General features: G+C 36.5%; 1 protein-coding gene across 1 annotated transcript; it reads left to right on the forward strand.

Annotated features, from left to right (window-relative positions):
• Nucleotides 1–1,822: 1,822 nt before the first annotated feature.
• Nucleotides 1,823–12,902, forward strand: LOC129244371 (uncharacterized). Its single transcript, XM_054881991.1, has 6 exons — nt 1,823–2,951; nt 4,682–5,818; nt 6,281–6,492; nt 8,294–9,323; nt 11,334–12,347; nt 12,403–12,902. Exons 1-6 carry the CDS (start codon nt 1,974–1,976, stop codon nt 12,649–12,651), a joined length of 4,620 nt encoding a protein of 1,539 aa, XP_054737966.1. The 5' UTR covers nt 1,823–1,973; the 3' UTR covers nt 12,652–12,902.
• Nucleotides 12,903–14,106: the final 1,204 nt, after the last annotated feature.

A 14,106-nucleotide genomic window follows, 5' to 3' on the forward strand; every position in this document is an offset into this window, starting at 1 on the left:
GAGCTTGAAGATAGCTTCCCAAAATGTAATTTACTATCGATTGGTGGATATAAACTTTTAAAATTTATCCTCGAAGAGGACAAAAAAGGCCAAGTCCAGGTGCACAATCGAAGATTTTAAAAAAGGCATCCAACAGAGGGTTAAGTTTAATAATTTTATATTATAATAGCATGGCTTATCGGCTTTTTCACCTTGCAAGTGGCACCACCTATTAGTATAGAGCTGACCACACAGAACAATTGATCACCATCCATACTCTTTACTTATTTTAGAGTAATTTTTTCAGCAGAAACTGTGGGCTTTGATACCAGTATTCTATATAATACAATATTAGAATTTCTTCTGAGCAGATATTCACACGATATGCAGAAGGCGCTCATTTCATACCGCTATTCCGCTCTCAGTAAACTTGACATAATCGCTGTATATGTGACTTCACACTTGTGCAACTTATTCGAGTGTTGTTTCTGTAATTTCTTCCCATATTTGCATTTTTACTTGCATTTTCACCTCACCTGTAGGCGGAGCTTGGTAGTTTTTTTTTTTTTTTGTTATTTTTGTTAATATGTTTTATTGGGCGCTGAGACTGAGACTTTAAAATGAATATGCTTGAGAGCAAAGGTAGACTCTAGTTTGCAGAGAGCAGCTGGTCTACTACCTGTTAGGCTGATTAGTGTCCACATTAGCCAAACAGAGTTCTGAGATGAGCACATTTGGTTTGTTAACACAGATCAGTCTTCAAAAGTCTGGCAGGAATTGTGTAGGTATTTTTTTAAGAGCTGGCGAATCTATGATAAAATGATAATATGAAACAGAAATAGCGTGAGTTCTCTGTATTATAGCCTGTCCGAATTTATTGTTTATAGACCAAATAAAAAATTTCCGCAACGTTTTTTCTGCAAACGCCCAATTAAAGAATTGAAACAGATGGATTGCAATAGCCTGCCACGTAACTTCCAGTTTGTCTTCACTGCCAATATTTTTCATATTTTTTTTTCAACTTTGCGGATTCTCTTTTGGAGTTTCCCGTAGTGTTCGCACGCTGCTATTCCGTTGCTCGCAATTGTTTTAGCTTTCAGTCTGCATCCAACAACAACACTGAGAAGAATAAAAACACAAAGCGAGCTGCCGGAGCACAAGCAACTCATTGTCCGTCAAATTTTTTATACAAATTTCTAGTACGCATTTTTATAGCTCATTGAAGTTTGGTTTAATAAAGTTTAAGTTGAAAGGCCTAATCCTTCCTCCAGCGTTGGAAAGATCAGGTGGAGAAAGACTTGGCTTTACTTTTTGTGTCCAACTGACGCCGGTTAGCACGAGAAAAACACGACTGACGCTTTGTTAAACTCGGCAAAAATCGCGTAAGCGCTTATAGCGCCAATCAAGAAGAAGAAAATAGTCGAAGTTTGGAAGTGACTCAAAAATCGCATTGGTTTTTGAAAAAGTTTTTGCGAACGATGTTCGGTGTTTCCTCCATGTAACGAAAACTCGAAATATTTTTGTTTGTTGCATTTTTTTAATTTGAAGAAAGTTGTAAACTAGGATTTATGTGGTTTTTGTAGGAAAATAACCTATATATACAAAAACTACTAAAACTGAATTAGAATGAATAGATTGTCAACACTTTTTAATAAAATCCTGTGCTATGTTTTTTAACGTATGTCAATCAGTTCGCACTTTATTTACCTTCATTTGCAACAGGAAGAAAATCATTTTTACACCACTACTGTTCTACTGTTTCATTTCAAAGAAAATCACTCACACTTGAATTCTATCCTCAATCCTTCAAATCTACTTTCAAACCATTGTCAATTCAAGTTTCCATTTTTAAATTTTTTGAAAAACAATATTTTTTTGTGGAGGATTACAAATTTTGCCAGCGTGAAACTAAATTTATTTCGTTTTTAAATTTTCAAATTACAAAAATTAAAAAGTTGTATTCTTTAATTTCGGACTTTAATTAAAATTCTTGTATGGCAATGAATTCAAAACGTAGATCCACCTCTATCATTAGAGAAAAGGCATTCGTTGAAGAATTCATGCGCTCCGTGGACCTACCCGATTGGTATCGTGGCATTTCGTCGTTTCAGCTGCAAGCTGCCAACAATTTGTTGAATGCAATACGTGATGATCTCGAACAAGGCACCTCCCATCGTGTGCGTGACGTTTTGGATACGATTGGACTGCGCCCAGCCATATCCAAGGCGAAAGCACGATTTGTAATGAAACTCAGTCGTGGAAATGATTTGGCATTTTTGTGGTTCTTGAAAGACCTGTACTACACAACGGAAGGGCCCGGTTACAGTTTAAACGAGCAACTGATTTTTTCATGCATTGCTCATTTAGATTTGATTTTTACTATACGCGGCCTGAATGATATATTGCCACCAGAACAGCCACCGAAAAATACAATAAAGCCATACCGCACAAAAATGCATGAGAGCGCAGCCAAACTTAAGTTACTAAAACATGTGAATCGTAGACCCAAGTACAAATCAGGTCGAAGAAGGATTAGCACAGTGAAAATATTATACCATTTGCCATATCTTGACAATCTGCGAATGCCACGCCCTTATGGAAAATCGCTTACGTTGCAACCACCTGATCATGTATTGCATTTGGAATTCATTGATGTCTACAAAGATCCCAATTACGTAATACCGAATGAATCCAGTCGTTGGTTTTCCAATTACAACCTTAACTATGCGCGTCAAACAGCGAATAGTATCATCAACGAAAATTTGGATACGATTTTTAAAGAAGTTATAGTTAAAATACCTGAAAAAATTTTCGATGCGCAAATATTCAACCGTTTAAGATTGTCGAAAATACCTTCAATGGCGAACATTGCACTTATTGATGAGATGGAGAGGAATTTGGAGCATGAACTGCGTGTGATAGCACGTGATAAATGTCGAAAATACTTTGATGTGGAAACGCCCAAGAAAGAGGTACATAAAATGGGGTATGTGGGCAAAGGAAGTACATTATAGGTTTGGAAGAAACTGAAGCAACCAGGAGCACACATCGATCTAGCGACAGTTAGGAAATGTTCGTATGATATTTTGCACAGTCATGGTTGTTTATGGTGTACGGACAATAGATGTCCGGTTCGATAAACACAGCGAAATTTAAACATCCAAAAGTTAGCAACCGTAGCCCCTCTCTATACAACGATTAGCCGCCGAGTGTATTTCAGTCATGAATACGTATTTTTATTGTTTTTATGATCATTTGCCGTTAGAGGTATCCTCCAATTCTAAGACAGAGTCAAGACACTTACTTCATATTCAAGGAGCATTTTTGCTTAAGCAATCTGCATGCATCCTTGCGTCAGTCTGTTATAGCCGTCGCGCTTCGGCAGGCAATGGCAAATCTGAGAGTGTATTTCGGCCGTGAAAGAAGGTTCTCATAAAAACCCATCTGCCATTCGGAGGAGCAGCTGGGCCAAACACCCAGTAAACGGTGGCAGCACCTGCGAAGAGCGACCGGCTTTAGAAAAGTTTCTACTATTCGGTGCTTCGTGCCCGGAGTCTAGTGCTTCATACCCGAACATGGGCATTACCGAATGGTAATCTCGCATCAACCCATTCGACTAATGGCGACCGCCGTAAGTTTGCGTCAGATTATAGTTTGGCACAAATTCATTGCGATAGTTTATTTTATGTGACTATAAACATTCCGAAAAGCAGCAGACGTCGATTAGAAGTTAATACAAGGTTCTGTAAGACTTTTAAGAATTAAAAAAAAAGTAAGATCAAAAAAAGTTTTTTTTTTTGCAAGAACAAGATTTTCCTTGTCCTTCACATTTCTACATCCACAAAACTCTTCTATCAACGGAAAATTAATTTTTTCGAAAAAGTCGCACGGTCCCAGTAAAGCGTTTGCTAGAAGCATTTCATAACTCTAAAAGACAAAAATTCGGTAAAATAGCTTCAAAGTTATCATTCACAATGCCCCCGTAAATAAAAGTAGAGAAACATTTTCTTCTATTGAGGTTTTTTTTGTTTTGGTGGGTAAGGGTTCCAAATGGCTTTGCTCTTACAGCGATAGTCATCTACTGCGTCGTGTGGTGTGGTCACTAAAACAGGAGGGATTGTCTCCCCTCTTCTAGGGAGACTCCCTTCCTGGAACTGCTTTCATTACTTCGGTAGGGCCCAGAAAGATATCCATAGGATGAACCGGTTCTATTCACCCACAACTGGGTCTACCATGCTTGTCGCCAGCTTCATACTATAGGCTCATCTTCTTATGTCTCTGTCTGTGAAGCTTCGCTTTGTTGTACTGCGTCGAGGTCTGTCTTTTTTCTCCGCAATACGACTTCAATGTATCTTTTACTCGCATTCCAGTTATCCTCGCGTTCAAGCATCTTGCCGACCAGAGCATCTCTTTCAACTTGTGAACGTGTGTTCGGCGTCATAACTCGGTGCTTCGCAATATATGCACCTAGGGTCACTGACTTCACCCATGCGGTATAGGTATTTCCGGAAGTATCCGTAGCCCGAAAGGTTAATAGATATCGCCATAATTATTTTGTTTGACATAAAAGAAGAGTTAAAAACACGTTATTTTATTATTCCACTCCAGTAGCCATTGCTTCTCTAATCGCTTATTCTCAAATATAAGTAAGAATATTAAATATACAAAGCCACGCTTCGCTCCTACTCCGATCTTTCTTTAGAAACGCATCTTACGCCTTCGCGAACAGATCGAGAGAGACGTCAATATGCATTTGATGGAATTTAAGAAATTGGCAAATAAATCTCGGAGCCAACTGCTCGTATCCAAGGAGAACTTACATGAGTATCCTATGTCAGATAGTTTAAGTTGTGACACAAAAAGTCACCTTTGTAGCGGTCAAGATAACAAATATAATAGAGAGCCACACACTCGTTATTCGCTAAACGAGTGTGGGATTGCGCGCAAACGAAATAATTGTAACGATAAACGGAAACCGTTAAATGCGAAGAGTGAGAATATTATTCGTACACCAAATCGGAGAGAAGCAAGTGAAATGGAAATTATTGGCGATTGCCTAACCAGCAACGCCTTTAGAAAACCTTCAATGGAGGATATATCACCGACGACCCAATGCAGATTTTGTCGTTGTCAAAAGACTTGTAAATCGCAAGGTGATTTACTGTGTGACAGTTCTTATGACTACATAAAAAACTACGACTATGGGCACTCAAAAACGACCAATGATAATGGGCCATTTTTTAACGCACCCAAGAAGCATCGTCCTTTTAAATTTGATTATAATAAAATTTTCGATCTAACACTAGCTGATGAGCAAGCGCGCGAAAGCGTGAGGAGAGCATGCGTGGGCGCTATTAAAAGCGAAGAGATGTTGGGTATTATAAACTCGGAGTCCAAAGAAAATGTAGATGCAGCAATTAAAAAGTATGCCTTTCAAACATTTAAAAATAAATTAAAACACTTTAAAGAAAACTATGGTGATGCAGCAGAGGATCTAGGGAAAGAGGAGATGAATACAAAATTGAAATATTATGATCCAGATGATAAGGAATTGATGCATCGAATGTTACAGGAAGCCCTTGAGCGACTGACCAAAGATTCTAGATATGTCTTACCCACATTACCCGATGCACATAAAGTGCCAATTTTACGCTATTGGGTATACCAACGCTATGGCAAAGTCTACACCCAGCATGAATTGGCGCTCATATTCAACAAATCGGCACAACTCTTCCGAGCAATTAATAAGATGACTATGAATCAAAATCTACCAGCAATTAAAGATCTGGGACGTGCGATATTTATAAAGTATAACTGTCATGATTATCTTATGAGAAAGGTGAGTATGCAAATACGTATATAATAAAGGGTGTTTTTTTTTAATTAATGAGTTTACTTAATTTTAAACTGAAAATCTACTTTCTTAGTAAGATAAATTTATGCTATTCGTGTTTGAAAATGATTTCGGGCATGTGGGCAGACACAGAGAATTCAGAAATTAAGGCCAACTTCAGACCTTTAACCGGCTCTCAGAGATTTTGAAGAAATCAACTGATTTGCTGGCATAACAGCGGTTTGTTCACGGCTAAATTGAGACCATGTTGGTGACTAAAAAAATATGTGGTCACAATTTCGAGCCAAGCTCCCAATAAAGGGTGGGCTATATATGTAATATAGCCGTTATTGAAAAATGAAACCTTTACAAAAAACACCCTTTATGAATAGATTCGGAAATAAGAATCGTATTGATATGTAAAACACTATTCAAGGAGACACATTTTAATTTATGCATATTTTCCAGTCCAAACACGTACGCAATCTCTTTTATAAAAGCATCAATAATTCAATTATGGAGCAATCACGTCGGCTTTATATTGCCATGAGTCCGTACCTTTGCACTGGCCGATCACAAAGCAAAACCATATTCGCTTATTTACCGGCTCGTCCCAGTGACATACAACATATTCACTTGTGGAATTCTCGCAGTCCAAGAAGAAGAATGCATTCTACATAGTTGAATCCAAGGTGAATCTATTAAAGGTGGTAGCGGTAAATCAGCTGATTTTTTCGTTTTTCTTTCGCCGTGTCCAAGTGGCTGTCAGCCAAGAACGAAACAAGGCGAATTCATACTTTTTTTTCTACTTTGCCAATAATTTGCTTTGACAATCAAACGTAAAATATATTGTTGTTGGTCTAGTGTCACCACTTTTAATGAATGCGCTTTGGTGGAATCTGTCTATTAAAAGCCAAGAAGGAGCTTGTCTATATTTAAAAAAAAATGTCAAAATATTTTAATAGTTGACACTGCATTTCTTGTGTAAAACTTTAACTTTGAACTTCCAAATTCTTTAATTCAATTTGATACACAAACACTTTTGTTTAGTATTCCAACTATGTTGCGGAACCTGATTAGTTTATTTTTTAAATTGGAGAAAGTGAATGTAAATCTTTTTTTAATTTAGTTGACACGTTTTTACTACAAAAAATTTAAATTTACTGAAACATATAATTTAGTACTCAGTTTTGTAAATTTACGTTCAATGAATGGTATACATTTTCATAATGGAATTATAATAAATTTATATACTATATAAACTTTAATACTTTAAATTCGAAAATCTCATGTGCTTGAAGTCTGGAATCCGCATTACCAAATTTACATATGTAATTAAGCTAGAATACATTCAAAAAAAAAAAACCTTTGATAAGACTACCTGATTTTTGAAGCATTATAAATTTTTTCAAAAAAATTTTATTAACACTTGTCATTTTTCCGCTTACGCTTATCTCGACGACGATCAGATGCAAATCCCAGGTAAATGAAAATGTTCAATTACTTGTGATTTGTGCCCGCACTTCGCCATACCCGATGGAAAGAGAACACTCGTTTGCGTTTGAGTGAAATACATATTATATATAACTTTTTTTTTTAAGCTGATGGCCTAGTCGCTAATGCTTTTTAATTCATTGTGATTGTAATTCATTACTTTTCCAATATTCAAATAAACAAAAAAAAAAAAAACTTTTATTAAAATCTCCTAATTAAGAGAGGTTTTGCGTTCCTTCGCGAATTACAAAACCGAATTCGCGATTTGTTAATGTATTATATATATATATATATAATTGGCACGTACACCCTTTTTGGGTGTTTGGCCGAGCTCCTCCTCCTATTTGTGGTGTGCGCCTTGATGTATTAGTAAAATGTAAAAAACACAAAGCAGCGCCAAACAGCGCTCAATTACTTATATACTGCAATTCTGGCTACTACATACACAACTATTTTCACTTTTGAACTAACTGAGCTTACAAAATGGCGATCAAATTTCCGCAATACGATGAGCGCACAAGAAATGAATGAATTTCCGCCATCCTACGGTTGATTTTGCTACTTTGAGTTTGCTATTTCCATTCACAATGGACTTGAATGAGTAGCTTTTTGCCATCATTCGTTGGTTTTGAATTTCGATTTGCAGTTGATAGACAAAACTTAGAATGGAGTTTACGAAAATCTAACCCACCTTTGATTCGATATGAAAATAGCAACTTAACTTTTAAGCCTATAATTCAGCTACTTAAATATTGTTGTTTAAACAAAATTGCTAATGAATTAATTTTGGTCGAAGTATTTGGGGGAAAAAAGCAATGTTTGTCAATAAAATAAAATTGAAACACTTGTCATTTATAATTTCGAAGTGAATTTCAATTTTTCAAGCATATTCAATTTATAAATTTTTTGCGTCAATAAAAAATTCGAATTGTTAACAAATTTTATTAGCAACTTGTTTGTTCTGTTAAGAGAAAGTTAAACTTCTGTCATCATGTTTTCCGGCATTGCGCTTATGAAACCCGCAACCAATGTGGAAAGGGAGAAGATAGCACGCAATAAGCGAATCATCGAGAAATTCGTAAAGGCTGCAGATGTACCGAAGTGGTATCGTGGCTTGTCTCCGTTTCAGCTTGACGCGGCTTCCCAGCTACATAATGCAATACGTGATGATTCTGGACAGGGTACAACACATCGTGTGCAATCTTTATTAAACCGTATTGGTATACGGCCAACCTTACCTAAAACTGAAATCCGTTTTGTAATGTTTCTTAGTGGCGGTAATGATTTGGCGTTTTTGTGGTTCATAAATGAATTATATTACAACACTGAGAGTGCAAATTACAGTGTAAACGAACAATTACTCTTATCGAGTGTTGCACATTTGGATTTTTTGTTTACCCTTCGTGGCTTAGATAGTATTTTGCCGCCAGCGCAACCAACAAAGGCAGAACTTCGTCGCATTGCGATTGAAAAGCAAAAGATATCCAAAAAGAGATTACAAAATCAGAGTTCTTTTAGTGAAGATAAGACGGTTAATAGCATGCGTGTCAGATACAAACTACCCTACTTCGAAGAATTGGTACGCCCTCGACTGTATGAACACCAGTTGACCGCGTTTCCATCTTCGTATCAGACCAAAAATCCACATGAAGATGTGCTTAAAGATCCGAATTATGTGATACCGAATGAAAGCAACCGTTGGTTCGCCAATTATAATCTTCACACCGGAGTGCGAACAGGAGTACAAATATTGAATGATAAAATGGATCAAATGTTTAAAGAAAATTATCCAAGACAATCCGAACTGACGAGAAATGTTTTTAATGAGCATATTTATAAACGAATTAGAATGACCGAAGTATTAAGTCACGATTATAGAGATGATGAAATGCAAAAAAATATATGCCAGCATCATAAAAATCTAGCTGAAATGGAGAAAAACTTCGAACACGAATTGAGAGTTAGAGCACGTGAAAAATGTTTAAAATATTTCGATATTGAGACACCTAAAAGGGAGGTGAGTAGGCACTCTTACTTTCTAGCAGAATTAAGTTCGTGGGGTTGATCTTACAAGAAAAGCCTGATTTAATATTGAGGAAGGGGAGATGAGACCTGGCTTACCTGAGGCTATTGCAAAGGTGTCTTAACCAACACTGTTCCATAAGAGTCCATATATGTAGTTAAACTAAGGCGAATCTATTAAAACTGGTGTTGGTAAATCAGCTTATTTGTTTATTTTTCCTTTCGTTGTGCTCATGTAGCTGTCGGAACAGAATGAAACAAGGCGAATTAATTTTTTGTTTTCTACTTCGCCAATACCTTGTCGTAACAATCAAACGTACAAAACATGGTTCTTGGTCCACCACCTTCAATAAATGCGCCTTGAGTAAAACCAACTCTCATTCATTAACCGGACACTGTTCGATAGTGATCCATGCGTTGCGATTAAACGTTATTTCGAAGTCCCTTTATTTGGTGGATAGCGAGCTGGAGGCGACTCTCCGTTCTCTCCTCACAGCTATACTGCATTCGTGAGGCTCCGCTTCTAATATATACATTGTTACTCGCTTCATTAAGACTCTTAAACCTCTATCAAGTTCATATGCTATTATAGGTGTTCTCCAATAATCTTAAGTAACCAACGTTCAAAATTTGTATCCCGTTCGATATTTTCCTTTACACATTTGAGTATGCTTTTATTCTGCCAAGACGGCCAATCCAAATGTTAGTCTTTGTGTATGGCGAGTTATGTCTGCCTTTATTCAGTCTAATCTCTGTCTAACAAAAAAAATATATATTTTGACGTGATAACGTCTTATAATTCGATTTAACAGGCTGCACGCACGAAAAAATGTGTCGTTACCTTGCTCATTAGTGTTACCTTGCTCATTGCCGTTACCTTGCTCATTTGTCGTTACCTTGCTCATTGCCGTTACCTTGAATGAACTGTAAGCGAAAGCGCGGAACGAACGACAAAGCAAACAAAGCAAACGAACGGCAACGTTCGACATCTTGCTCTCTCCTACTTAAGTGAGCGTATATATGTATGTATATGCGCATATGTACATATATAAATTCACGTATTTGTATTTGCATATGCCTTCTTATTGATTATTATTAATTTGATTTACTTGAAGAATTTAAAATAAAACCAAGTTTGTTGATAATACCTATTGTTTTAATGTTATTATTATTTTTTGACGTGATAACGTCTTATAATTCTATGTAGCCGGCTGCACGCACCAAAAAATGCGTTGTTATCTTGCTCATGCGTCGTTACCTTGCTTATGTTATGCTATGCTATGCTATGATATGCTATGTTATGTTATGTTATGTTATGTTATGTTATGTTATGTTATGTTATGTTATGTTATGTTATGTTATGTTATGTTATGTTATGTTATGTTATGTTATGTTATGTTATGTTATGTTATGTTATGTTATGTTATGTTATGTTATGTTATGTTATGTTATGTTATGTTATGTTATGTTATGTTATGTTATGTTATGTTATGTTATGTTATGTTATGTTATGTTATGTTATGTTATGTTATGTTATGTTATGTTATGTTATGTTATGTTATGTTATGTTATGTTATGTTATGTTATGTTATGTTATGTTATGTTATGTTATGTTATGTTATGTTATGTTATGTTATGTTATGTTATGTTATGTTATGTTATGTTATGTTATGTTATGTTATGTTATGTTATGTTATGTTATGTTATGTTATGTTATGTTATGTTATGTTATGTTATGTTATGTTATGTTATGTTATGTTATGTTATGTTATGTTATGTTATGTTATGTTATGTTATGTTATGTTATGTTATGTTATGTTATGTTATGTTATGTTAATGTTAACTCATTCTCTATATCCATACAAAATATCTATCAAACAAATAAAATTAAAATTTTCTTTTGAAAAATGCAACCATTCAATCAGTATTTTCTTATGACGTTATCACGTTAAACTATCGTCAGTAAACCGACTTTACAGACAACCTTTTCTTTGTTTTTAATCAGGAGCGTATTGCACGAATCCGCAAACAGATTGAAAAGGACGTCAATCTGCACATGGTGCAATTCAAGAAACTAGCCGATCGGACTCGCAGCCACTTAGAACTTTGGTCTCAAGATGAAATTCGTGAGTGTGTTAGGAAATCAGAGGCTTGCTTGTGCGGTGGTGAAGACCCAATAAAAACAATAAATGGTTCTGAAGAATATGTTGGTGCTTGTTTGAAGAAGTGTTCCGGTGAAGCTTGTGTGTGCAAATTAAATGCTGCCATGCGTAAACGCCAGCATTCGAGTACCAATACGTCAAAAATCGGACGGGTACGCGATATACTACATCGCACATCCTGTGACTGCGGTTATAGCTATGTGAGGAACTATGATTATGGACATCCGGAGCAGTCACAAGACGAAACCAATGCATACTTTAAGGGACCGGGGAAGCATCAGCCTTATAAGTTCAACTATTCGAAAGTATTTGAATTTGAAAAGCAGGATACCCGACTAAATGTGCAGAAAGAATTCTTAAAAATTATAAATAGTGATTTAAATTTGAATAAAAACGATCTGGAAGCACCAAAAAATTTGGACGAAGCTATAAAACAGTATGTGAAAAAAACGTTCAAGGAAGGTGTGGCGGCTAAAAATGAAGAACTGGCGAAGCAGGATACAGTTCAGTTACGGCGATATCCGTTCTTAAACGTTGAATTAGATTACTACGATCCAGACGACGAAAAATTAATGCAAAGTATGTTAAAAAATGCTCTAGACTACCTGGCTAACGACCCCAAGTATGTGTTAGCCTCTATGCCGGATGCGCACAAATTGCGCTCACTGATTTCTTGGGTACAGACGCGTTACGGTAAAGTATACACCCGTGAGCAGTTGCGTAAGGAGCATTTCGATTCTTTGGCAACAATTAATGCGCTGGAGCAGATGACCGTAGACGTTATGGTGCCTACCAAAAAACCTCTTGGTGGGGCTACATTTGTCAGTTACAATTGTCGCGATTACCTTTGGAAGAAGGTTAGTAAGAGATGTGTATACAAAAAGGTTATTTTTATAATATCTTTTTTTTTAGACTAAAATGCTGCGTAAAAAATATTACGATAGACTGAACGCTTCCATTATGGATCAATCGCGCACTTTCTACATGGCAATCAAGCCGAATATTTGCAGAAATCCAAGGGACACCTTCTTCGCTTATATGCCTTCGCGCGAAGCAGATATACAACAATTCCGTATTTGGCGCCCACACGAATACATGCCCGCCAAGGAGGAGTTCGTTAAGCGAAAGTGCCGTGCCCTGAAATTAGCCACTAACATTTAGCAAGCGGCGCTGTCGATGAGGTTAGGCTGTAGTGCAGTAAGCGTAAAGGATGTGTCAAAGAGTTTATAACTTTGTTTTTAATTGTTGTCAACGGATAAGAAAGGTTCCATATAAATTAATGAATGCGGTTGGTTATAGAAACTTTGCAATAAGCGTTTTCAACAAAATATGAATTCTTGTTAAATTAATTGCAGTAGAAATTGATTGCAGAGTTTTTTTAGTAAGACATGATTTATAAATTATTTTCAAAAATATGAATAGAAATCTTCGGCAAAAAATAAAAGCTATTTTTTTGCTTGCTTTAAACTTTTCGCTATAGTTTTAGCTTTCTTCATGTGAGCGGTAAAGTTTCTTGGTCGTGATTGCGTGGAGCAGGGCAAGTTTTTAAGGCAACCGCTGGAAACTTCGGTCAATAATGATCGCAATGTGTGTCATGAAAAAAGTGACCATTAATTTATTATATTTTTTTTTGTAAGTGAAACTTCTTAGGCGTCGGTGGACAGATATAACGTAGAGGAAAAGGAGAGAGAGTTAGGTTGCGTTATATATATCATAGATACTCTTTAGGCTATTTTTCCTGAGTTTTTCTTTGTGGTTGCTAATTTCTAGTGAAAAATAACACTACCTACTTTTTGGCGCTTGTTTGTTGGTGCAAACTTGTAGGAAATATATTTTGGTGCCTACTTTTTGGCGTTATATTTCCTGGGTGCCTACTGTTTGGGGCGTTTTTTGGTCCCAATTTTTTTGGGCTTTTTTTGGTGCCTACTTTTTGGCGCTTATTTCCGTTTCCTGGCTAGTGCTTGTGCGTACTCTAAAGTGCTATCCATTCCTGCGTCAGATTTATTGGTATTGCCTTGCGATAATTTGTGCCGCTGATGCGGTCCTGAAATCGCTGCGTTTGTGCGGGTGATAAACGCTCGGAGTAGTGCGCGTTGTTGCCACGATTTGTGTCCGGCGTTTACCTACACCGGTCGACCCTTCTCCGTTTTTTGTAAATTTTGTCTATTTCTATTCTCTGCACATGTTGTGAATTTATTTAAATATATATTCTTTCTCTCTCTCTCTCTCATTATCTCTCGGATCTCTCCCTCTTTCTTTGTCTGCCTTGAAAGTTTCACTTCCGTTATGTGTACTACGCTACACGCACTTTTTTTATTTCACTGAAGAAACGAGAATGCTTCAAGAAGTTAAACAGGCATGAGCGTTTAAGAAATACCAGACTCCTGCTGGAGGTTGAGTTTTGAAGTGTACAAATTAAAACAAATTAAAAGTTCGTAGAGATCGATCAGTCAACAGCATATAAAATAAAGAAGACTCCAGCGAGTTGCAAGGACGAGTTTCGAAACATTGAAATTAAAAGTATTTAGTACATAGTATAATAGTGCCCCCCCCCTTCCAGCGTCATTTCCACTACGAGTCCCATTGATCTACATTAATTGGATTTTACTGTACTGA

This window comes from Anastrepha obliqua, chromosome 4 (genome assembly GCF_027943255.1).
Source record: "Anastrepha obliqua isolate idAnaObli1 chromosome 4, idAnaObli1_1.0, whole genome shotgun sequence".
Taxonomy (NCBI): Eukaryota; Metazoa; Arthropoda; class Insecta; order Diptera; family Tephritidae; genus Anastrepha; species Anastrepha obliqua.

What these genes read in the sequence shown, in the direction of transcription:
- LOC129244371 (XM_054881991.1), top strand. Translation starts at nt 1,974, where the DNA reads ATGGCAATGAATTCAAAACGTAGATCCACCTCTATCATTAGAGAAAAG. An exon ending in AGAAGAATGCATTCTACATA is followed by an intron (nt 6,493 to 8,293) that starts GTTGAATCCAAG and finishes TTAAACTTCTGT; the next exon opens with CATCATGTTTTCCGGCATTG. An exon ending in GCGATTACCTTTGGAAGAAG is followed by an intron (nt 12,348 to 12,402) that starts GTTAGTAAGAGA and finishes CTTTTTTTTTAG; the next exon opens with ACTAAAATGCTGCGTAAAAA.